Consider the following 25,733-nt stretch of genomic DNA (forward strand, 5'->3'; position numbering starts at 1 on the left):
GAGGACATCCCTCATATTTGTTAGATTATCTATTAAAATCCGATTTAATGAATAAGTGCTATTACAGTGCCCGTAATTAAAAGTTATTGTGCATAACTAAGTAAGTTTGAGTCTCAGTTGACCTAAAGGTAATTGAGTTTTATTGATCAGATTCTAAAACCTTCTCTCCCACCCAGGATTCATTAACACATGCCTTTCTGCTCAGTGATCAATAGTTTTAGCTCTCCCCTCAGGCTGGCACGCCACATGTGCTGTGGTAAAGGTAACAGAATTCAAGCAGGCTTCATTTTAATTTGCTTTTTTAATTTAGGTTTTTTAACCAGTCAGCAGTTTTCCTTGCTTTCGTTCCTCCCTTTTCACTGGCAATGCATTCCTACCCACCAAAGGAGGGAGGGGCTTCTGTGAGAGCACACTTGGTACTCTTTTATTAGAGAGTTTGCCTGGCACTCTGCTGGGTGCCGTTGCAAGTACCCACACTTAAGACAGCACTGCTGCCTTGGGAAGCTCATGGCTGATTGGAGAAGAAAGATGACACAGGCAAGGTGGTGTGTGAACCGTTCAGGGTTTCGATTGGCCTGACTATAAGGAGACAGGAGCCCAGCCAAGTGAGAGGGGCACCAGCAGGGTTTACTAGGACAGTGGGCCTCGAAGGGCAACAACAGTTATGTGGGTAGGGGGGCAGAGGCAGTTCCAGGGAGGCGTGCAGCAGGGTGAAAAGGCACCGGAGGGGCATCAGAGGAGACCAAGCAGGAGAGCCTGCGCTCCATGCCTGATGCCTTGGTGAGGGCATGAGTCAGCCCCGGACAGAGCCATACCCTCCTTGTCTATAAAGTGGAGATGATGGAAGCAATCACCTTGCAGTGGGCTTGTGAGAACTGGATCTGGCAAGATGCCTCTGTGTGGTAGCTGCTCAGTCAGTGGCCTGTTTATGTGCCCATGAGATCAGAGATTGATTGGCAGTTTGTCTGGGAGGAGGGTACTTTGTTTTAATAAAGTTGCAAGTATGATCTCTCAGTAGTTCATAGGATAGACTGGAAGGGGCCAGGAATTGGGGGCAAAGACAGCCCTCAGGTGGGAGGCTCTTTCTCTTGTCCAGGTGACACTAACAAGGGACAGAGTTGAGAGAGATGAAGAAACTCTGAACAGGACATGAAGACTGAGTCTGGGCCTGGAGACAATGAATCGGAACGTTTCCAAGTTGATGTCAAGATTTCTTACCATTTCACGCTTACTCTCTATCTTCTTTTCTGCATATTTCATTCCCAAAGGGTAGCAACCCTCTCTGTTTCTTATCTTGCTGACTAGGAATTTAATTTCCAGCAATGCAGTCATCACACTGAATTTCACCACAGTGAAAAGTCTGATGTTTTCCACTTTAATGAGTGCATATGTCCGCAGCGTTTGGTTATCCCTAAAAGCTCTTCCTTACCCACACACTACGAAAGCCAGTGGCCACGGACCCTTTGATCAGAGGCCCTTGCCACAGCCTCGCCTGGGGCTGAGCAGACAGTCAGAAAGAAAGCCCTTGCTATCCCAGGGGCAAAGCAGGGAAGAAGGCACAGGCCCTTTCTATATGCTCCCAGCATGAGTGGCCAGGGTTACTCTCAACTCTCGAGAAAGACAGTAGCTGGAAGATAAGAGTTGGAATCAGGAGCTCCGCCACCAGGGACCCTGCCTTTCACAGACTTGAGGAGGGAGTGGAGTGAGAGCCATTCCTTGGGCGCTGGGCAGAGTGAGCGGTGGCTTTTCTGCGGCGTGTCTGTAGGCAGTGTGTGGCCATCTAAAATCCACTCTGCTTTATTCCCCAAAACAGACCTCTCTCTTCCAAAAGGAGAAAAAATAAAAAAGAAACCTGGAAGCTGGTTTATATGCAAAATGAACCCCCCCTAAAAAAACACTTTCATAAAGTGTCCTGCCGTTCTTTTTTTCCAGATGCTCACTCACCATGGCAGCCAGGGTGTAGGAAACCACAAAAAGCTACTTTAAAGCAGGAGGATTTGGCTTAAGTCCACTGAAGCAGAGCTAAGTCTGGTGTGGCCTCCATTCCTAACTTACTGTAATTATGCCTGGATGTTTCAATTCTCTTGGCACATTTTTGAAATACTTGAGTAGAGCAAGGTAGATTTAAATACTGTTTTGGAATGGCCAGTTTGTTTCCTGCCTTGTAAAGAAAGTTGAAGTGGATGTCTCAGAAGTTGCCACCCTCCGACACCAGAGCACTGCCAAGCTTTAAAAGCAATTAAAAGGTTAGAACTGGTAGGGTCCTTAAATTACAGAGATTAGCAACTCATTCTGTGAATGACAGATGATACTAAGAACTCGGCAACCTATAGAACCATCCCGGAGGGCAGCATACCCTTCTCCTCTTTCCCCAAAGGTACAGTTTCTTTGTCTGCTCCAACAGGCCACGTGCAAGGCAGTATGTTGACAGGTAGGTTTTCTTAAGTACTACCTATTAAAATCTCAAGTCTCTTTGTGGGCTACATTAAGAGAAGCAAAATTGTTATGAATTAGACCTCGCGTTTAGTCCAGACAGCCTCTTGGGGGCGGGGGGGGGGGGTGCGTTGAGGAGCATAAATATATACAATTTCAAAAGCAAGACGTTCTGCGCTCCATATGGGGAGCTAATGAAATGCAAATCTGATACTTCAAGTATTGTTCTCACTCTGATTTTCAGCTCTTTTTCTTTTAAATGCAAAACAGAAGGACTCAGCAGAACTGTACCATAAAGTGGTTTCTTCAGCTTAGTGTAAGAAGGACACAGAACTAATTTATTTTTTTCTTATAAGTGGAGCTTTTCTGGTGATGACTACAGACGTCTCCACACCCAGTTGGCTTTCATTAGTGGCAGTTTCAGCCTTCTCTGATATTCCTCCTCCTTGGCCTTGCAGGGCCGTGCCATGGTGTTGGCCCTCAATTGACTCAAGAGCCTTTGGTGTCCTGAAACCAGGGGCTGCCCAGGACGTGTATGGTGGAGGCCTTGATGCTGGAATAGTTGTTTTCCCATCGTACATTTTACCCATGCCAACTTGCCTAGTTGTTCCATTTAAGTTTGGAGCTTTTCCACCATGATGTTCTAATGAACATCAAATTTATGAGGCATGAGGCATCGATTGTGCCCGGTGGCTGAAACAATCTGTAGAAGTCTGCTCAGGTCCAGGGTTGCTGGCCACAGCCCAGGAGTTATAGTAGTACTGCAACTCGGACCAGGCGATAGACTGGGCTTTTATTTTATTTTATTTTATTTTATTTTATTTTATTTTATTTTATTTTTAGAAATGGATAATTGGGCATGTTGCCTACATGCTGTATTTGGATATGAAAACATGAAAGAGGATAGCATGGTACTAGTAAAATAGGATTCCCAAATTTCCGTTCCTTCCTGGTCCTGCTTATTGGCACGTGAAACCATGTTCAGTTTAAGTGGCAGGATGGGTGGTTTAACAAGATCACGTCAAAATCTAGAGGAAAGGACAAGCCAGACGTGTCCAGAGTGGGCTCCACCTGGCATTCTGTCCTCCGTCCGTGGCCCTCGCACCTGCCCTGCTCTCGTCCAGCCCTCTTGTGTGTCCTGTGTGCCTGACATACTCTTCTGTCTTGAGTGTTTCAGCTTATCATTTGATTCTCTCAGACATACTCACCTTTAAAATAAATACCACATCTTCTAACTCTTTTTCAATACTCCCAAGCTTAATGGGTAATGTATGCAGAGAAGAAACTATGGTGAAATAATAGGTATGAGAGTACTTTGGAAATTGTTCCTAATAACCCTATGAAGCATTGTTTAGTGATCAAATAACTGCTTATGACCATTAAGGTTCTGTTGAGTATTGCTACCTTTTTTCCTCTGGTGTAGAAAAATCTCCCTCATGGAGTGTACTATACAGTGTGTTGAGCCCTTCAATGGCCAGGCAGTACGCTAAACAGTTTACATGCACAAGTATTACTTTATTCTCTCTCTCTCTCTCTCTCTCTGTCTCTCTGTCTCTCTCTCTCTCATTTAGCTGTAGTTATTATTGTCCCTGTTTAATAGATTGAGGAAACTGAGGCTAAAGCAAAACTTTTTTCAAGGTCACGCTGGCCAAGAACTGTCAGAGCCAGGTCTGGGACCCAGCTTGTCTGACGCTAAAGCTCCTGCTTCAGACATTACTTTTGAGGGCTATATGCCTTGCTCTGTATTTGAGCTTAATTATGTCTTTCTGGTCCTAAATGTTATTCTTCTTGAAGATCACAGACTAGAAGGACAGATCAAATGACATTAATATGCCACATTAGCGGTAGCTTGTAAAGAAGTGAGCTTTTAAAGTAAGTCTGGATCTAATGCTTACAAACAAAACAAAAGAATGACTGTTCTTGTAGCTAATAATCTGATGGAGACGTTGTTGCCCTGGTTATGACTCTTGGTTGTGCCTGCTAAAACGTGTTTACATGTTTAATTTTATGACTCTTTATAGACAACACTCTGGTATCTTGACATAATCGATACATCCTTAATTACATTAGGAAATCATATAAATTCATGGTGTACAGAAAACAAATTTGTGATTTTGCTTAAATCCTTCCCTGTGAGATATTTTAGGAAAGCAATGCTTATAAAAGGAACTTGGGGTTAGCAATCAAGAATATTGGGTTTGTGGGAGACACAGCCACTTTCTGTATATTTGACCATGGGCAAATTACTTAACTATTCTGAGCCTCAGTTTCTTCTTCTATATTAAAAAAAAAAAAGACCACAGCTATTTTGAAGTTCAGATGAGGTAATGTGAAAACTCAACTATGAAATGCTTATACATTTTATTTTGTATTTTAACTGTTGCTTAATTTTTTAACAATAACAGACTCTAAACTTATTTAAAGCCATTTTTAATGTAACAGCAAGGTTTAAACACTCCTGATATGTAATCAAAGTAAGATTTTAGTTTTCCTTCTCCACCCGCAACCCATGGATGCAATAAAGAAAACGGTGGTGTGTGAGGCTGTCCCTACTTCTCATGCGCTAACCCCTCGCTTGAGGAAACTAAACAGCAGAACATAACAGCTTTGTTCGCTGTGTCAGCAGAGCATTACAAAGCCCTGAAAGAATGTTAAAGCAGTTTCAAAATACTATTTTTAGGTGCAATATTGACAGGAAATAAGCTTTCACTGAGAGATTTTGGAGCAAAACAGCACTTGAAAATCAGCAGCTGGAGTAGCAAAATGAATTATCTTCCATTAAATTTTCATGTGCAAGCCAGTATCGTTAACAACAAAACGAAATATTCTTTCTCCAGGTTGAAGTTATCCAATGATGAAATCAAACGGGCAATTCTGACCATGGACGAGCAGGAGGACCTGCCCAAGGACATGTTGGAACAGGTGAGCTGCCAGACTTACTTTGGAGCACAAGTGACAGCTGACTTTCAGCAGAGAGGGAGAGAGCGAGAAAATCTGGTTGCTGCTGGTGGAAAGTTCCTTCATCTCTGAATTGAGGTGTTTGAGCCCAGGTTCCATAGGGTTCTTTTAGGAATTATATAACTTTGTTATTCTCTCCTCAAAATGATTGGTGAGAAGCCAGGTAACAAGTCTGTCAAATGCCTGGGATCCACAGCGCCAGCTCTGTCCCTCGTGCTGCTGTCCCATTGTCATGCCCTTGTAGGTCATGCACACCTGTCAGCTTTAGTGGGAAATCCCTTCCTCGGGAATACCGAGAATCCCACTAGCACCCTGGGATCGCACATGTGTCTTGGCCTTGGCTCGCCAGTCTCACTGCCACAAAGCCACCGATCAACCCGTAGCACTGTCATCTGCATCTAAATACCCATGTATGTCCTAAGGTGGGATTTAAACTTCTTGGGGCTCGGTCTTGTCTCGACATCATGTGGCATTCCTCTTGGGTCGTAAACGGCAGTGTGTTCATTTGCAAGGACTAGAAGGTATGGGATGAGTTTGCATGCAGTCAGCACACACCCGCTTCGTGGTATTTGGAGACAGTTTGTATCATCCTTGGCAGACAAGTCTAGTGCGGTGACCTTGCCTCCCTTCATGCAGCATTTCTGCAGTGTGCGCTATACAGCCTCTCCAACTATGTCATGCGGTGTTCAGCAGCTTTGTTCACCCTCTAACAACACCCTCTAGTGTTGTTAACTGGCAGACACACTAGGGATTGTCACCTGTCCCTGGTTCCATGCTTTGTAGAGACGGTCTCAGAATGCTCCAAGACTGTCTACTTGCCTCATAGTCCTTGGGACAGAATCGTATTTTGAGTGATGTTAGCCCTGAGGTCCATGTTTGTTAGAGGCAAGTACATTGAAGGTTGACTTGGACACAAACAGTCATGATTCCAGGCCAAACTTGGGGGCTTCTCTGTGGGCGTGCTCAGTTCCCAAGAGCAGAGGAAAAGAATCTTACGTGTTGCTGGCAGTGATCCTGGGGGCGAGGAGCTCCAGGTGGGGTGCCTGTCTGCAGGTATGTTTCTAATGGTTCTCACTGATGTCCCAGTAGGCCTCAGATACAGGGCGGGGAGGAGTGATGTATGCGGTGTCACCACAACTAAGTGGAGCCGCCCTCCCTGAAGCCACTGTGGCTGCAGTTGTCCTAGGTGAAAACCCTCACACTTGGCAGTGGGGAAACTTCATGCTGTCCTTGTAAGGTTTGATGTGGGTGCGAAAATAGTTAATGACTATGTTTCCAAGTCTGTCAGGACTCTCTGTATATGAAGAGTTTAAATGTAATTCCTAAACCTCAGTTTCATTTTTTCCTCCACATGCTCTTCCCTCCCTTGCTGTGTATCAGAACAGTCCCTGCCCCTCCCCGGCCCCCAGTGGCCAGGCACCGCAGTTGTCTGCATCAGACGCTGCTGGCCCGGAGAGGAGAGCTATGCAGAAAGCTGCCTTAGTCTTTATAAGGCCTTCAGCCCCTATTGACAAGGTCATGTGTTTAAAATTCCACAAGATCTGTTTACTGTGAAATTACATCCAGCAAAAGTCCTCCTTGAGAGAAGGGATTTCAGAATATTGCCAAAAGGACTTGCAGTGCAAATAGAATGTACTTCAAATAAATACAAGTAAGAAAACCAGTCTACTGAAGCAGAATCTGGCCAACTAGGATACTTGCGACCTGCTGTCTCTGATAACTCTGCATCTCATGCTCTGCTCATGTGTCATGCTCTTTCCTTTCCTCCTGATTCTGCCATTTCTCCCCAGTTCCTCGTCCTTCACACAGCGCTCTTCCCAGACAAGCGTTTACGCCAGCACCTCTTTCCTTCTCTCTGCCGTGTGCATCTGAGCCACATTCATTTCCTCCTCTCCTGCTGCTTTTAGCTACTGGGCTCAGAACCCAGATGAGATCAATACACTCTTTCTTGGTGTTTGTCTAACTCTTCCCTCAAAACTGTCCGTGCACAGTCTGTTGTTTGACTGTGTTCTGAGAAGGATTGCGCTGTTGCATGTTCCTCCTCCGGTTCTTTTGTACATAACGAGAGTTTAGTCACCAGGTTACCCTGAACAGGGTTCAGGCATAATGCGTAGGGGCAATATACCTAAGACTGGAACTGCAGTTCCTTGCCCAGTAGATAAAAATCCAAATGAAGGGGGGAAAACAAGTCCTTTTTTCTCTCTTCCTCCTTCCTTGCCTGCTACCTTCCCTCCTTGCACTGAGGAAACACAGGAAGATTCTTGTCCTGTCCACTATCGGTTTGAACACCAGAACATAAATTACCAGGAGCCGTCAGACTACCAGACCTATAAACTCCCTGGCATCCACCCCATTAGGAAAGAGGGAAGTCCCTGGCCCGTCCCATCCATATGCTTAGGGACCCGGCCAGTTGGAGACCCTGCCCCTCTCCTAGATCTCACTTCTCCCTCTTGACATGTAACTTGTTTGAGTCCCAGCTTTTCTCACACACACCTCTTGAGACTGCACATCCCCATCAGCTGCTGTCCTCTCTTTGGACACAGCCCATGTTCTTGAAAGCCTGTCCCACTCACCTTCTGTTTACACTTCGTCAGCTCCCTGCAGTCTTATCTTCCCCACCTCAGTAAGCTGTTCCTCACTAAGAACACACAAAGTCCTTGTCGCTAAAGCCAGGAGGCACTTCACAGTCCTTCCTGGATTTCTTGCTGGTGTGTGGCGGTGATGGGCACTTGCTCCCAGTGAAACACCTTCTTCCTTTGGTCCTGTGATTCCACGTAGGCCCCCCCATTGCCTCCTTTGAAGGTTCCTCTTCTCGGCCTCATCCCTTAAATGCTGGCTTCCCTGGAGCCCTGCTTTTTTTCTCCCGGTGGCTGTCCAGGTTGCCTCACTCACGTGCATACGTGTTTCAACCCATACCAAGGCTTTCTCTTCAAAACGGGTAGGATTCCAGACCCATCTGTCCATCTGAGCACTAGAAATCACTACTTGGTTCTCTTGCCAGTATTCCTGACACTAAACTCACCTTCCACCCACCCATCCCTCATCAGCTTTCTCTGCTTGGGTTTCCTATTACACTCCATGCACATTGCTGCCTAAGCCAGGAGCCTGGACCTCAGACTTTTGACTCTCATCTACCATAATTCATCCATCCACAAGCCAGGCCAGTTCTATTCAAAACCCCTAAATAGCTCTAGAGTCTCCCCACCACCGTCCCTAGGCCAGCATCAGTTCTCACCTGGATGACTGCCTCAGCCATCCAGTCACAACCCCCTAATACTTTTCGTCCCTTCTCATTCTGTCTCCATTCTTCAGGCACAGGAACCTTTTGAAATGCAAACTCATTCCTGTACTTAAGATTTCCGTTTATCCAAGTACCCTCAAGAGAAGGTCTGAGCCTCTTCAAAGGCTGTTGCTACTCCCTGACCTTGACCGCAGCTTCCCTTTTTTACTGCCGTCACAGCTGTGCTGCCTATGGCAGAGCCTGCCCCATGATGTGCACTTTCCCCGGAATATAGTTCCAACCTCATGTCATTCGTTCCTCCCCCTAGTTCCAGTTCTCTCCCTCTGCTGCCCGCACCCTTCTGCCTGCCTTTTCTGAGATGCCGTAGTTAAATCCCACAAACATCTGAAACCTGCTCAGTGGAGCACCCAGTGTTAGCATCAGGTTATGGGGAAAGATCTTGAGGTCCATGGGGTCAGTGTAATTTTTTTTTAAAGTCCACAGGCATTTGGTCTAGAAAACAGTACACAGGCCTGTGCATACCCATACACATACTTGTTTCTTTAAAGGAGATCGGACACACACGGAAGTGCTTTTTCTACTTTAAATGTTACTGCTATTTCTTCCGCATTTCATGCTCATTTCTTCCTCCAAAATAAAATATGGAATTAAAAGCTTCAAATCCCGCTGCATTCCTCCCATCCAACTCTACATGGAGGAAAAAAAGAGAGGGGCGGAGGGAATTAGATAAGCCAGACAAGCAATCTGAATGGAAAATGCACATAGAACAGCTTGTCCCAGCATGATGTAATAGAGATGAGCGTGGAGCTGGGGGTCCAGAGTCAGGCTCTGTTTCTGATGATGACACACACCTGCGTTGTGATCCTGGGTGAGTTTTTTAATCTCTCAACCTTGGGTGTATCGTCTTCTAATTAGAGGGCTGCGTCTGCAAGGCCCCTCGAATAGTCTGTGTGAAGGAGACCCTGGCAAAGAGCGGCTCCATTGCGGGTTAGAGAGGCAGCGTAATCACTTGTGAGCAGAGCTTATAAATTAAACAAAAGTTAAAATTTCATCTTGGGACAATTTAACTGAAAGGGTGAAAAATCACTGATGTTAATTAAGTTAAAACTTCACTTTTAATATTTGTCTGTACTTTTTAGCTCTTGAAATTTGTCCCTGAAAAAAGTGACATTGACCTTCTGGAGGAACATAAACATGAACTGGATCGGATGGCCAAGGCTGACAGGTTCCTTTTTGAGATGAGCCGGTGAGTTTAAAAATTCTTAAAAAGTAAAGATGCCCCTTACCTTTTTAAGGAACTTAACCTTTTGATTCATATTGAAATATTTGGTTTAACTTGAAGCGTTTTTGAATTCCAGAATCTTTTTGAGTCTGCGTTGTGTGGAATTTGTTTGGTTGAGTTCTTGTCCCCGGGTGAGACAGAGTCAGGGTTTCTTCACAATTATCACTACTTCTGGGCTGTTTCGATTCATGAGCTTTGACCTGTTCAAGGCATACCTGGTCCTGGGTCCAGTCAGTGTTGTTGTCCACACACCTCTTTGATTTTGGGGGATTGTGTCTCCCTCCCCCTACTTCCTCAGTATCTCAAGTTGTTTTAAAATGGAAAACAATGGGCAGACTCTGTGACATCAGCCTGGTGCCCACGTGACTGAACAGCTGGGGCCTGGGTGTCAAACCATGACACGTGCAGGCATCACTAATCGATCTTGGCATTCTGCCCCCAGAGCCTTGGCAAGCTTTCTCAGCTCTTCTCCAGAAGTCCCCGAGGCAGCCACTGCATTTTAATCGACTTTGGCATGTGAGCTGAATGTCTTTGCCACCCCAGGCCTAGCTAATTGATTCCACATTAGAGAAAGATCAGTGGTCCTGAAACTCTTAGTCCACCCCAGGGCACAGCTCTTCCCGGTGCCGAAAGCCAGCAAACGTGGCCAAAGTGGACATGCCTCTTACCCTCTCTCTGCCCTCTGCAGACTTATGTTTGTTGTTGTTCTATCTGAGCTTGTCTGCTACAGTGGGACAAAGGATGGTTTCCAAGTTTTGGCAGGTGTACCCAGCAGCCTGTGTGCAGGCAAACCGGGAGGCCACCCACAGTAGGTGCCACCTAGTTGTTGCCCAGATCTTTGCATCTATCTCAGTTAACCCTCCCGTCAGCCCTGCCAGGACGACTGTGAGCTCCAGAGCTGTTCTTTTCCCTGAAACAGGAGTTAAGCTTCCTGTCCAAGGTCACCTAATAGAAGGAGAACCTGGGCTGCAAACCCAGGTCCATCTGACTCTGTAGTGTAGTTTTGGAGGAGGGGCTGATCCCTGGTCCTACTGGACTGAAATTCCCACCAGAGAGCAGGTTAGGCAGTGATTCCCAAAGGTCTGGGCCACATTGTCTGCCCTCACCCCTCAGCAGCACAGAGCTGCTAACCTCAGTGATGACCAGCATCCTCATGATCTCGAGTAGCTAGTTTACTATCTTGGAGGTCAGAGAATGCTGGCCCTGAGGGAGCAAACAGGGAAGTAACTGGAAGAAAGAGGAGGGTTTGGGGCTGTGAGAGAGGCAGCCTGCTATGAGAGAATGCTGGAGGCAGTTCTGCTTGTGGTTTTCCCGTGGGCAAACTCTATGGAAAGCTAAGAAGCAAGGGAGGAGTGCAGGGAACAAACCTTTATTTGCCGCAGAATGGGGAGTCTTATCACTTACATCCTTTTTAATCCCTTCTCTGTTCACTAGAGCAGCTGGAACTCTGAGGAGGGAAAGGGGCTGTAGTCGGTAGCAGCCACCCATTGCCTAATCTGAGGGGAGATGACCCCTGGTACAGTTGCCAAAACAGCCCCTGTGGGTCAGAGGAAACAGGGCCCTCCGGGCCAAGTGTCTCATGCCCTGTGCTTCTGTCCAGGAGAGGGAGGGGCGGGGAGAGAGAAAGAGAGTGAGAGAGAGAGAGTGAGTGAGTTTGGGGTTGGAGAGAGTGCTCTGAGGTACCCCGCCTCCACACCCATTGAGTGAGCATGGATGTATTAAGTGAATGTTCATTACTCTGTGCTTATTCTTACAGAATTAATCATTATCAGCAAAGATTGCAGTCGCTGTATTTCAAAAAGAAGTTTGCAGAACGGGTGGCAGAAGTTAAACCCAAAGTGGAAGGTAAAGTCAAAGGGAAGCAGCCCTGATTGAGTATGATGATCGTCTTAAGTGCCCATAGACAAGTGCAGTCGCAGTGGGTAGAGTAAACAGTACTCCTTCGGTGATTTCTTTGCCCAGGCTCTTTTGGTATTCTCATGGCTAATTCATTCAGGTCAGTGCTTGGCTTGCTGACCTGGCCACACCTCCTGGGCTCCTCGCAGGATTGGGCTTTTGACCACATGGGTGTCAGTGAGGAATATATTTCACTGCCACTAGCAGTAAACCTTTAATTAGCTTTCTTGGCAACAGGGCCTCCCTAGATTTTTTCTAAGAAGATTTAAGGCTATAAATATGGGTTGGTTTTGAGGCCATTAAATTTGTAAATGTTTGAAATGTGGTCAAGGCAACTAAAGAGCACAGCGCCAGCAGGCAGGCTGGAATCGGGACCCTGCTTGAGCCCTGATCCCCAAGGATGCCCACAAGCTGTCACGTGTAGCACATTTGAGCACTTTTTCTGTCAATGGAATTGATCAGTAATCCTGTTGATGTCACTCACCCTGCTCAAGAAGTGTTTGCCAAGGAAGTGGGAAGTGCACTTTCTGTCCTGGGTCTTTCTAAGCGCTTCTGACTAAGCAGCCGAGGCCAGGCCTGGAACAGGATAGGATTATGCAGCTGACTGTGGGGGCGTGGGGCAGGGTCTCTCAGACAACCTCTGCTGCCTCTGCCTGTGGTCTTGCCCTTTGCTCCTAGTTTAGGTGTTTTGGAAGCGCCCCACTGGTCTAACAACCCAATCTTGCACCTTCAGTAGATGCTATTAGGTGTGTGGAGTTAAGGTGGGGAGTTCTGAAAAGCCTTGGTTGTAATAGTTGGGTTTCTGTATGTCTTGTTTTGAAGCAATTCGTTCTGGCTCAGAAGAGGTGTTTAGGAGCAGTGCCCTGAAGCAGTTGCTAGAAGTGGTTTTGGCATTTGGAAATTACATGAATAAAGGCCAAAGAGGCAATGCATATGGATTCAAGATATCCAGCCTAAACAAGATTGCTGACACAAAATCCAGTATTGACAAGTAAGTGCGGGGTCTTCCGACACTTGGAGAGCCCGGGCGCTTCCGTCAGGGCTGAAATGTGTGCTCCTTTGGCCCTGTACCTCCACCGTGCTGCAGTGTCTGGTTTGCACTTGCTCCTCTCACCCCTCTCCATCCTCTCTCACAGCCATGGGTGTCCTCAAGTGCCCCCTGTACCAATTCCCCTTCATCCATTTTCAGCCCAGAGATAGCATCTAGTCCAAGTGTTTTGTTTTTTGGGTTTCCTTAGATAAGATAAAGTTTTTATTTTAGTATGATGCACTAAAGACAAATTCACTGATTATGGATGTACATCTGATGAATTGTCTCAGACTGGACACATCTGAGAAACTAGTGCCCAGGCAGAGAGCTGGACTCCGCCAGCGCTGCAATGGCCGACTCATGGCCTTGCCCTGGGAGGACCGTGCTCCCGGCGGAGGGACGCAGCCTGATGCCTGGTGATACCGTCTGGGGCTTGTTGGGTTTGTGCACATTGAAGCTCGCAGCTGCATGCACAGATTATGGGTAAATGTCTCTTGGCTGTTGGTATTTAGCTGCTCATCCCAAGACTTATTAAAATGCTGGAAAGTGCATTTCTAGAAAGTGCATTTTAGGTAAACAGATCCTTGGCAGAGACACTGAGACGTGAAAATGAGTCAGGGCCGTCGGCATGCAGGGGTGTTGAGAGTATTCAGTCTGGTGTCCCCGAGAGCTGTGTTTCTCTGTGGTTCTCACTGACTTCAAAGGAACACGCACAGTTGTTTGAATGTAAACTTCTTGGTGCCTGCATTCTTTTTTTTTTTTTAATGTGGGCTGTTCGCTCTAATTATTCCTAACTAGTGAGGCTCTTCAGTCTGTATTTTCTATAGGGTTTGTGAGGTAGAGTGTCATGGCCACCCAGAAGCCATCCCTAAGAAATGACATCCAAATTGCAGGGCTGTTCCTCGTTTTTGCATTGCGTAGACATAGATGAACAAAGGGCAGCTGCTCGGTTTTCTCACTGCCACCTTTTTTTTAACGTAAGCACTTGGTCCTTTCTGCAGCGTACAGCACTTTCACATTTGATTGTCCCAAGAGCCTGTGAACTACACAGACCAAGCGCTGCATCTAACACTTGTTGTCAGATAAAGAAACCAAGGCAGACACCTTTGGTTTGCCTAAGGTCACGGCAAGCAGGCTAATTGACCTGACAGGTTTTTGAGACGTATTTATTAGTCTGTCCACAGGTCTACTCGACAACAAAAAATAGATCTTATTTGGAGGGTGTGGTAAATAACTACAGCATCGTAGCATCTTACTCCACAACAAGAGCAGCCACCTCTTTACAGAAGGATGTGCTCTTCAACTGGGCCTGCAGGTTGTGGGGGAAGGCCAGCCTCACTGCCTGTCAGTCCTGTTCTCCCACTCCCTCCCAGACACACACAGCAGCCTTTGATACCCTTTGCCCTGCCCAGCTTACTGATAACCTGACGCCTACTACATGACTCTCTGCTTATCAGAGTTACTACAGAATGTCTCTAATCCACAAGCCTTTTCCAAACAAATAAATTAAAAGCATTTCTCATCTCTTTCTTTTTCCTGTCCTTTCTGCCCGTGAGTCCTTGGTCCCCCAAAGTGGCACTAGTGTCCTACAAGCCTGTAGTGCCCAGCAGAGCGCCTTGCTGAGCAAGAAGCCCCTCAGAGTGTTCAGATGAATCTAATCCGACTGCATCAGAGTGGGACCGGCAGCGCGTAGGGCGCTCCCTCTGCAGCCAAGGCTTGTTTCTAGTGATGACAAGAGGGAGCTCAAGTGTGTGCCTTAGTTGTTTCTTAACTCTTCAAGAATTTGTTCAGTCAAATGAGGTGTTATCTGGATAGCAAACATACCTGGAAGCTCTGATCTGGTTTTAAGTCTTTCTACACGAAGAAACATACATGTGGTAATTTAAAATTAGTTTCTCTAAATAACAAAGCATTTCTCTGAAATACGAAGAAACGCGGCATTTTTCTTTCTTCAACGGTGGTTGGGATTTCAGCCCCCGGGCCACCTCTCATGCAGTAGGCACATGGGCAGATGCGCAGATTCTGTGAACGGCAAACCTGACGTTCAGTGATGCAGCCGAACATCTGCAGGAGAAGTGGCTGGGGTTTCTGGTTGTTCTCTAGTTATTGAGAGCCAGGAAGACAAGGGAGTTTGTTTTTTTTTTTTTACATGTGAGCCAGTTGACTCTGAGGAATAGGATTACATTGACTCTCTTAAGCTAAAGGGCAACCAGAAGTGGTTTTCATTATGATGGGAAAGAAAATTGTGCAACGACTCTGCCTCTTTATCTGGAGGTGGGTGGGACTGTTGTGACTTAGCATTGTGAATTAGCAGATTACCCAAAAATTAGGAAATGTTTTAAAAGAAATGCATTGTATTCTCCTGATTCTGATAATTTTCAGTAAGACCAGTAGTTTTGGTCCCGGCTGTCATTGGGTTGGCAAAAAAAGTCCAGTTAGTTTTTTCTGTAAAATGAAAGACACATTTTTGCATTTTCACCAATAACTTTATTGCTTTAGATATTCTGAATATGTTAGCTATCTCCTACATGGTATAATGTTAATTCTCTTTTTTAAAAATATTTTATTTATTTATTTTTAGAGAGAGGGGAAGGGAAGGAGAAAGAGTGGGAGAGAAACATCAATGTGTGGTTGCCTCTCATGTGTCCCCTTCTGGGGACTTGGCCTGCAACCCAGGACTGGGAATCGAACCGTCAACCCTTTGCTTCACAGGCCCATGCTCAATTCCCCTGAGCTACACCAGCCAGGGCTAATTCTCTCTCTTTTTTTTAATTCAATTTTTATTGTATTTTTCCCCATAACCATGTATATTGTTCTCAATGTCTCAACTTGATTATCATCAACTGCAACTGGTCTGCCTGACTGTAGCGCATCATCCAGTGAGAAATCTCCAGCACAAAACTTCACAAACCACTTTTGACACCTTTGCTCAGTCACAGCACCTTCTCCATATACTGCACAAATCTTTTGTGTTTCAGTTACATTTTTTACCTTTCGTATTTTTCCATCTTCGGTATTAAAATGGCTCCACAAAAAAATCACCAATTTTGATAAATTTATTTTAAATGCTTGCTGATATGATACAATCTAAGAAAGTTGTTTTGAATGAAGTTAAAGACAACTAAGTGCTACTAGAACCATCCTACAGGAAAACACAAACTTCTTCGCCAACCCAGTAGAATCACTGGAGAGTTTTTTAAAACACCCATGCCCAGCCCCGCCTCACTTCAACTAAGTGAATCTTAGTTTGGCCCAGGTATCTGGGACCCAGGTGATTATCACGTGGGAGTCGGGACAGTGGGACCAGACTACCATAGCTCTGCCTAATAGACAGTGTTATCAGATGCCTTCCGTATCAGCCCAGGTCTCCCAGTGTTCAGGGCTGTCGCCTCTGAAGAGGGAGGTGGGTTATGCAGTTAGGAGCCGGAGTGTTGCTAAAATTAGGAAGTGGATTCTTGGCGGCCGAGATGTTATATCCCCATGATGGCACAATCCTGGCCCACTTCCAGGCCCAGCCCTGAAATACGGAGCTTTCTAACTCTGACTACCCTCTGCTGCAACAGCAAAACAAATGAGTCAGAGAGGAAAAGCGTTATCGCAGAGATGAAAGAAACCTTAAATGAGGATTATCGCCGATCGTCATTAGGGAGTTGCTGCTGTGTACTTTTTAGACTTGCAGTTAGCTGTCCTCATTAGTGGGTTAAACACCCCCCAGTCCGCACCCCACCCTGTCATTAGGCACTTACGGGGCTCACCTCTTTTAGGGGGTGGGTGCACTGGGAAGGACCGGCCCCACTGGCGATGGTTCAGATTCATTTCCGTCACCCACCATGGTACCCAGATTATGAAGGGTGTTCGTTATAGGCCAAAGAAGTCATTCGTATCCCCTGCCCTTTCCTTGTAGAAGATGTATGCTTCCTTTTGAAATATGTTCACATAAATTTCATGTAGGCTCTCCTGTGTCCCCTTCTCTTGAGAATCCTGCCTCATCAGAACCTCCAAAGTTTGAAATAGTGCGGGAATATAGCATTCTTGTGGGCCCATCCACTTGACTATACAAATCATATGCAGATATTAACCGTGGTTAATATTCTTTTTTAATTATAGGAACATTACACTTTTGCACTATCTCATAACTATTGTGGAAAATAAATACCCGAAGGTTCTCAATATAAATGAAGAACTGCGGGACATTCCTCAAGCAGCAAAAGTAAAGTAAGTACTTCCAGCGAATTTTGTAGGTTTTTATGTCACTTGGACTGTGTTTTAGCCATCGAGAGAGTTAGTTAGCTTTGCCTGAAAAGGGTTCTTCTGTTTGCATTCCCCTGAATACTAGCATCTGAAATAAAGTTTGAACCTTATCCAAATCACTCAGATGTGTTTCGTGGTTTTAAATGTACGTGTGTGTTCTAGCTCCTTTGGAGCGCTCCTGCATGCAGTGTTTTAACTTCCACAGGCCTTCTTATGAGTTTCGTCAGAGTATGTATTGAGNATTAACCGTGGTTAATATTCTTTTTTAATTATAGGAACATTACACTTTTGCACTATCTCATAACTATTGTGGAAAATAAATACCCGAAGGTTCTCAATATAAATGAAGAACTGCGGGACATTCCTCAAGCAGCAAAAGTAAAGTAAGTACTTCCAGCGAATTTTGTAGGTTTTTATGTCACTTGGACTGTGTTTTAGCCATCGAGGGAGTTAGTTAGCTTTTCCTGAAAAGGGTTCTTCTGTTTGCATTCCCCTGAATACTAGCATCTGAAATAAAGTTTGAATCTTATCCAAATCACTCAGATGTGTTTCGTGGTTTTAAATGTACGTGTGTGTTCTAGCTCCTTTGGAGTACTCCTGCATGCAGTGTTTTAACTTCCACAAGGCCTTCTTATGAGTTTCGTCAGAGTATGTATTGAGTTAAGGAATGTGGTTTCACTAGTACTTTTCAAAGGCAGTTCTATTAAAATATAGGTAGTGAAATGAGGGTAGACGGGTAGGCAAATAGAAGACCTGCATTTCGGGGCTTTCACAGTGTTCACATGTGCACACTCCCAGAAACCAAGGCAACCTTTTAATGGAAAGCAGTCTTTATGCAAATGAAGACACTAAAAATAAAACATGGGATGTTGCCAGACGTTTACCACAAACTTCACACCCCTTTTCGGAGGCTGAGGAGCAGGCAGTTTTCTTTGCTGTTGTCTCTCCTCCTCCTCTTGGCCTTCAAAAAAATGTTTTTAGCTGCATCTTTCTGCAGTCAGTTTGAAAAGCATGGTAAGCAGGCTAACTTTTTCTCCCTGGAGGTTGGTAGAAATGTACCATGTAAGACATGAAGTTAAAATGTTAAAGTAAATGAAGTGTTGGTGAATTTGTTTACACGTGAGTTATCTGTGAGAATGAAGTTTTATATTCTTTCACTTAAAAGTCATCAAATAGAAAGCATTGTGGAAGAAACCCAGGAGGCTTTCTTGGTTTTTTTTTATAAAAGCAAAAACAATGAAAACTGGTTAATACCGCCTTAAGAAAAATCACTGTTGATTGAAATTTAAAGCACCACCTTGCACTTTGCGCATCACCCGCGTGTTGGTGAATAGCCACGTGCAGTAAAATCACAAAGAGCGCGGCGTGGATGTGCGTGTGGATGAGCGTGTGTTCTGCCGGCTCAGAGGGAGCCACACGTGGTGAGAAACTCATTTTCACAGAGTAATTTGCTTACTCGAGATCTCCGAGATTAAAACATGACGTATTTCTGTACAGATGGAAAGATATTTGTAATCTGTTGTTTTCAACCTATAAATTATACCTGCTGGCTATGGCGAATAAAAAGCATAATTCCACAAGTAAAATAGTGTTGTCTTTCTATGAGATCTGAACATTGAAGGGAACTTGAAACATTTAAAATGTATTGAATATGTATAAGTCAACGTTGGTTACTAAAACGTTGCTGTTTGCAATAGCATGACTGAGCTGGACAAAGAAATAAGCACCCTGAGAAGTGGCCTGAGAGCAGTAGAGACGGTGAGTATCTGCTGCTTGTTCTAATTCCCAGGCTCGTCACTGTCTAGTGCTGCTGGGATCCAGCAGAGGAGTGGCTGGTTGCCTTGGCGTGTGGTGTGTCCAGATCAACATCTGTTGATTTAAGAAAACATAACAAATCGGCAACGTTGAAGAAGCAAAGGCAGGTTCTGTTTAGCCAGGCAACTCTGGAAGTCGGGGGCTATCACACAGGAGCTGGGAGTTGCACCAGTTTCCTGCCTCCAAGGCAGGACTCACTGAAGTGGGTTGGTGTGGCGGCGACTTTCCTGGAATGTCTCCCCAACCACCACGGATGAGAGTAATCATAACTGAGACATGATGTGATCTGCTTGGGGAGGAGAAGTGGCCATTTTCCCAGAGGAAAAAGGCCATGAGCAGTGGCCAGTTTCTCAGGGGAAAAAGGCGTTGACCTCCCTCTTCCAGGGGCTTTTATTGGGTTGTATTACATAGGAATACAGGGCGGCAAGAATCAAACAGTAGATAACATTTCAGAGAAATCTGAGGGCTTAGTCTGAGTCAGAGTCTGTCAGGAACAGAGTTTTAGGGTTTCCTGCTCAAACCCTTAACACACTAATGAAAGCACTCTTAGTAGAGCAGATTTCACAGCTTTATCAGCAAGTCTTTGGGATGCCAGATTTTTCCCCAGGGCACGCTCTAAGGAAGGCAAGGAGCTTGACCCCTCCCCACAGGTATTCAGGCCTAAGGGGATTAGAGCCAGGAAACAGGTCTCCCAGAGAACCTGGGGATTCAGGCTATGTCAAAGCCCCGGGGGGGTGGGGGGGGGGGCAGGGGTGGTGAGAGTCCATTGCTCTTTGTTGCAGGTCCCCCCCTCTCAGTCCTTCCATGAAGGCCTCCCAAGTGATGGAGTCTGGCTTAGGTTGCCCCCTGCTGTAAGGGGTCTTACCCATCATTGACTTCCGACCAAGCTTTGGGATCAGGGAGAGGAAACTGAGGCAGCGCTTTGTCTCCTGTGGTTCGAGTTCCAAAGGTTTTGTCTCTCACCCTTAGCCATAAGGGGTCGAGATACAATTCCTAGAACCAGGCAGAGCCATCTACAATAGGTTGGGCTAGGTCATCTTCAAGGATCCTCTCTGTGTCCACGTTCTGTTAACGAATGATGTTCGCTCTTTCCGTAATGGAACTTCTCTGTTGTCTTTGAGTCGGCCCTGTGGGGAGTATTTATTGAGCAGGCACTTGGGTGTACTGTCCCTTCTCAAGGCAAGGGGTCATGATGATTTAGAATCCTTGCCCTCCAAGTGTTGCCATGGCCAAGAGCAGTCGGGCTAGAGGACATTCATGTGTGATCAATTTTTTTTTTAAGATTTTATTTATGTATGTATCTTTAGATGGGAAGGAGAGAGGGAGAGAAACATCAATGTATAGTTGCCTTTTGTGGATCCCCTGCTGGAAGTTGGCCTGCAGGGAACCAGCCTGCAACCCAGGCATGTGCCCTGACTGGGAATCGAACCTCGATCCTCTGGTTCGCAGGCCCGCGCTCAATCCACTGAGCTACACCAGCCAGGGCCATGTGTGATCAATTTGACCACATCCAGATAAGCACAGCGATCACAAAGGTGCCTTCCAGAAGAAGGGTGGATTGAGGTTCGTCCGAGCCTTGTGGAATGCCTGGCATGTATTAGAGGAAACTTCTCTTCTGGAGGCAATGAACTTTGAGGTGTGCTGAGTTGGGGAAACTTAGGCGCAGAGGTTGTCCCAGGTATGCAGACAACCTGGTCCAGACCTCAGTAGAAGGCAGGCAGGTCAGACTGCTGCAGGCAGAGGCATCGGAGGAATGGGCCGCGGCTGGGATGGCGCCGTGCCACTAGGTACTGCACAAACGCAGCCGTCTGTGAGGAGGCAGGTCCAGGGCAGAGAAACCTCACTCGGGAGAGTGGGCATCGCTCTGTCTGGCACTTGGCAAGGAAGACAGATTCACAGGCAGCCTGGAAAGGCGCCCCTCTCTTAAATATTTTTCAAAACTATGCCATAGAAAGAAATTGACTTTCATTAAAAGACATACCTCTAATAAAAATTTAATTATATTGTCTAACCAATCTTTTCTGTTTGTTTTTAATAAATTAAGGAGCATGTAACATTTTCTTTATTCCCTGGGGGGAGGTGGGCTATTTAAAAAAGAAAAGCAGATGAACTAATTGAGTGAACTCGTTCCTCCCAGGCCCCGTGGGCCGAGAGACTAAGTGAGTACGTAGGATGTCCTCCGCTTTCAGGGCCAAACTGGACAAGGGCAGTTCAGGACAGGGCTTGTTTTATTTCCTCCCAGTAGAAGGCTTTCTTGAGGTGGGCAGTTATGACGGCTCGGAGGCCTGATCATGGATGCTTTGGCCCTTGATCTGAGCTGTGAGCTGCATCACAGCCAGGTGTGGGGTGCAGGGCCAAGGAAGTTTTATGTTTGAAGTTTAGTGAAGGTAGTTTTGCTGAAATCTCTCCAGCACATGGGTCATGTACAGCGACCCACGCTCTTCATAGTGAAAGAGGCTACAGAAGCCCACCCCTCCCCCAACAGCTTAAATGTCAAGATGCAGCATGGGAAAGAAATATCAGGAGGCAGCCATTGGCCTGTGTAAATATCCATGTGTCCTAATAGTGATNCCGTGCCACTAGGTACTGCACAAACGCAGCCGTCTGTGAGGAGGCAGGTCCAGGGCAGAGAAACCTCACTCGGGAGAGTGGGCATCGCTCTGTCTGGCACTTGGCAAGGAAGACAGATTCACAGGCAGCCTGGAAAGGCGCCCCTCTCTTAAATATTTTTCAAAACTATGCCATAGAAAGAAATTGACTTTCATTAAAAGACATACCTCTAATAAAAATTTAATTATATTGTCTAACCAATCTTTTCTGTTTGTTTTTAATAAATTAAGGAGCATGTAACATTTTCTTTATTCCCTGGGGGGAGGTGGGCTATTTAAAAAAGAAAAGCAGATGAACTAATTGAGTGAACTCGTTCCTCCCAGGCCCCGTGGGCCAAGACACTAAGTGAGTACGTAGGATGTCCTCCGCTTTCAGGGCCAAACTGGACAAGGGCAGTTCAGGACAGGGCTTGTTTTATTTCCTCCCAGTAGAAGGCTTTCTTGAGGTGGGCAGTTATGACGGCTCGAAGGCCTGATCATGGATGCTTTGGCCCTTGATCTGAGCTGTGAGCTGCATCACAGCCAGGTGTGGGGTGCAGGGCCAAGGAAGTTTTATGTTTGAAGTTTAGTGAAGGTAGTTTTGCTGAAATCTCTCCAGCACATGGGTCATGTACAGCAACCCACGCTCTTCATAGTGAAAGAGGCTACAGAAGCCCACCCCTCCCCCAACAGCTTAAATGTCAAGATGCAGCATGGGAAAGAAATATCAGGAGGCAGCCAGTGGCCTGTGTAAATAACCATGTGTCCTAATAGTGATTTGCTTAAACTGATAATGTTGTTTGGAGATATCAAACGTGGAATTCTTATGAAATTATACATTAATGAAACATGTTAAGATTTCTTTCATATTTGCACCACACACACACACAATGCTCAGTTTCCAGGCTGAAGCACTCGAGTTGTGGCCCTATTTTCCAATCAGAGCAAGCTCTAGAAATCATGAGTTTTTATTCCTATTACTTCATTTGATTCTCACAGTGATGGAGATACTGCCCTCCTTTTACAAGTGAAGAAACTGAGGCCCAGGCCACTTGTCATGGACCAGCACCAAATCAGGGGTGGGGCTGAGTCGGAGCCCATAGCCTGTGTGGGAGGGTAACCTCTACACACCTGCTTGTCAGTACATTTGCCAAAGCAGGTGAAGGAGAAAACAGAGCCAGGGTACAGGTCCAGATCCAGCCAGCTGGGATATAGTATAGTTGTTACTGAGATGCTGGAGTCAAGCAGACCTGAGTTCAAATTCTGACCCTACCGCCTCTCAGTTACTTGCACAAGGGTTCCAAACCCTCTAAACCTCCATTTCTGTGTCTCCACTGTGGGGATCATAATGCCTCACCACAGAGGTGTTATGGGGTTAAATAAGAAAGTTATCTAGCAGTGGTTGAAATTAATTATTAAAATTATATTTGAATTTGAATATCTGTGTGTTCACCACCATGGTAATGGAGAATCTGGATAATGAACAAGGCGCTGATACTCCTTACCTGCCTGTTCACAAAAACTGAATGGTGTGGACGAGAAAAAACCTGGTGGCTGATCATGGTGCCAAACGCTGTAGCTGAAACCCGGCTGACCCAGACAGCGTGGTGTGGGAAGTAAGGAGACATGGGAGACAGGGAAAAAAGAAAACAGAATCAGGAAACCAGAATTCTTGTTGAACTTATGTTAACTTTATCCAAATATGGCCTGCTTACCTTTAAGCCAGTGTATGAAATCACACTGACAAAGTACTCAGACGATTAGTCGAATGACTGTTTGCAAATATGTAGGTGCACCTGGGCTTGGCTCTGGTGTGCGGGCAGGAGAGCAGGTGGAGCTAGGGCATCACACGAAGTTTCAGAGCAGGTTTCCGGCATTAAATCTGAGGCACATAGAAAATGGGGGGAGGTGTGCCTGCATTCAGAGCCAACATTGACACTCTCTATTTCCTGTGCTTCAGGAGCTGGAATATCAGAAGTCACAGCCCCCGCAGCCTGGAGATAAGTTTGTGTCCGTCGTCAGCCAGTTCATCACGGTAGCCAGCTTTAGCTTCTCTGACGTTGAAGACCTTCTGGCAGAAGCCAAAGACCTGGTAAAGTTCCCCTTGCACACTGAGTGTTGTTCGATGGGCCTGGTACTTTTCAGATATTGTACTGTAAGTCTGTTTTCATTTCCAGGCTGGGATCAGTTGAAACACGACCTTTTTGTCTGATTGGCCTATGTTGCCTTTAGGCCAGCAAGACCATGAAGTGCCTGAACGGTGTGAGGCTGGTAAATAAACCAAGATAATTTTCTCTTGGTTAGTAGTGGATCGAAGTACTTACCTGGAACCCAGAAAAGAATAGACAAAACCAAAGTCGAGATGAAATGTGAGGTCAGGCGGGATGAAGGTCCTGCGCACAGTACCTGCAAATGACATGAGCTCCTGAGACCCAGGCTCCAGAGAACAGGACACTTCCTCTGGGAATGTCTAGCAGAACTTATTAAATGGCATACCTCTTAATCCTCATTGCAAGAGAAATATTTTTAAGATACTCCTTTTTATAATTTTTGCTATTTCAAAATTTTGTTTTTCCCTAGAGGAAAAGTTACTGTAGGGTAATTACCAAGACTTTTAAATCCTCCTGCCCCACCCCCCATCACTGTCTCTTTCTCTCATTATTTCCTCTTCCAAAACAGACACATATTCATGGGCATATGTTCTCTCCCATCCCATGGAAGTACTTCTCATACTCAGTTGCCACAATTTTGGCTTTAACCTGAATCTCTCCTTTGCAACTTGAGTAATAAATGTCATTTTTCTGTAGTCATATATTCAGTTATAAACTTGGATGCTTGTTTATGTGAATGTACACATATATTGGTTAAAATTCAGAAGTACGCTGTGTTAAGATACATTAGATAGTCTCCATGTCAAGCCCCGTTCCCAACATTATTAACCAAATGGAAAGACCATGTATGTTCCAACGGCTGCACTGAGAGGCCCAGCCTCTGGTGTCCTGTGCCTGCAGTGAGCAGCTGTGTCAGCCGCTCCAGGGGGTGGCCCTGTCCGTGTCGCGTGTGTGCCTCACCACTTTGGGGTACACTCTGTAGAGGAAGGGGACACCCCCCAGCCCCACCCTAAATTGGGCAATGTAATACCTACTTCGTTAAAGGCTCAAACATTTTTATTAGAAGCAACTGGATAGTTAATATTTTATTTAAACACACACTCAAAGTCTATTTTTTCCCCTTTATTTTAGCGTGGGAACTTTAGTCTGGAACTAGTTTTCTTCAGATTTCTAAGTCAAAAATATACATGACTTCATCATCGCTAGAATTCTTAGATAAAAAGATCATTCGAGATGGCTCGAAGTGCATGAACTTGAATATTTTAGAAACACAATTGTAGGCTGTGTATTGCCATTTTGTTCATACCAGGACTTTTAGAAATTAGCTTATAAAACCATGGAAGAAGCTAAAGCACTGTATGTGGTGCGTGAAGAATGCTGTGCTTTTTTCTTAAGGGCTCTGGTTGCTAATAGAATATTTCCAAATAAGTAAAGCCTTGAGAGCAATTCCTCAGTGAAAGAAAAGATGGTAAAAGAATATTTTTATTATAAACTTAAAAATATGAAATATAAAATATCTCATACACACACAACATAATCCACAATTGTTTACTTAAGAATAAACTTGGAGGGGGATTGAAGGAAGGTAATCCAAAGGTACAGATGTCCAATAAGATACGTGAGTCCTGGAGCGTTGATGACTGCAGTTAGCGCTGCCGTGTGCCTAGTCCAACGGCGTTGAGAGAAGAGGCCTAAGAGTTCTCTTGCAAGGAAAGGTAGTGTTCCCTTCCCTTTGGTACCGGTATGGCATGATGGATGTTAACTGAACTATTGTGGCCATTATTTCACAATGTATATGAGTCATTATGTTGTATATCTTAAACTTATTCAGTGCTGTCTGCAATTATATCTCAGTAAAACTGGAGGGGGCGTGAAGATAAAAGAGAGTAGAGATTGAAAACATTTCCTTTAGGCAGATAGTATCACTGAAATATCAGAAAAACTTAGTATCATAAAGGTGAGTAATGCAAGAGAATGCAAACCAGTCAGAAATTCTTGTGCTGGGGGACTGCGGAAACTTCTTGGTCTAAATACGAAAAGAAGTTAAAGACCTGGAAAACTTTAGGTAGTTAATTAGGCACAGGGATGAGTATTGATTTGACTTTAAAGCTAGAAACACCATCCTTAG

General features: G+C 45.3%; 1 protein-coding gene across 5 annotated transcripts in view; it reads left to right on the forward strand.

Annotated features, from left to right (window-relative positions):
• The window catches only part of DAAM1 (dishevelled associated activator of morphogenesis 1), a 155,769-nt gene that overhangs the window by 125,355 nt on the left and 4,681 nt on the right, over positions 1-25,733 (forward strand). For all 5 annotated transcript variants that reach the window (XM_037054417.1, XM_037054415.1, XM_037054413.1 and 2 more), the window contains 7 exons: positions 5,271-5,355; positions 9,772-9,878; positions 11,671-11,759; positions 12,633-12,801; positions 16,948-17,055; positions 18,789-18,849; positions 23,455-23,586. In XM_037054417.1, coding sequence (XP_036910312.1) covers positions 5,271-5,355; positions 9,772-9,878; positions 11,671-11,759; positions 12,633-12,801; positions 16,948-17,055; positions 18,789-18,849; positions 23,455-23,586 — 751 coding nt within the window. The remainder of the gene's footprint in view (positions 1-5,270; positions 5,356-9,771; positions 9,879-11,670; positions 11,760-12,632; positions 12,802-16,947; positions 17,056-18,788; positions 18,850-23,454; positions 23,587-25,733) is intronic.

This window comes from Sturnira hondurensis, unplaced genomic scaffold, assembly GCF_014824575.4.
Source record: "Sturnira hondurensis isolate 20B ecotype Veracruz unplaced genomic scaffold, ASM1482457v3 Scaffold0008196, whole genome shotgun sequence".
In the NCBI taxonomy this organism is placed as follows: Eukaryota; Metazoa; Chordata; class Mammalia; order Chiroptera; family Phyllostomidae; genus Sturnira; species Sturnira hondurensis.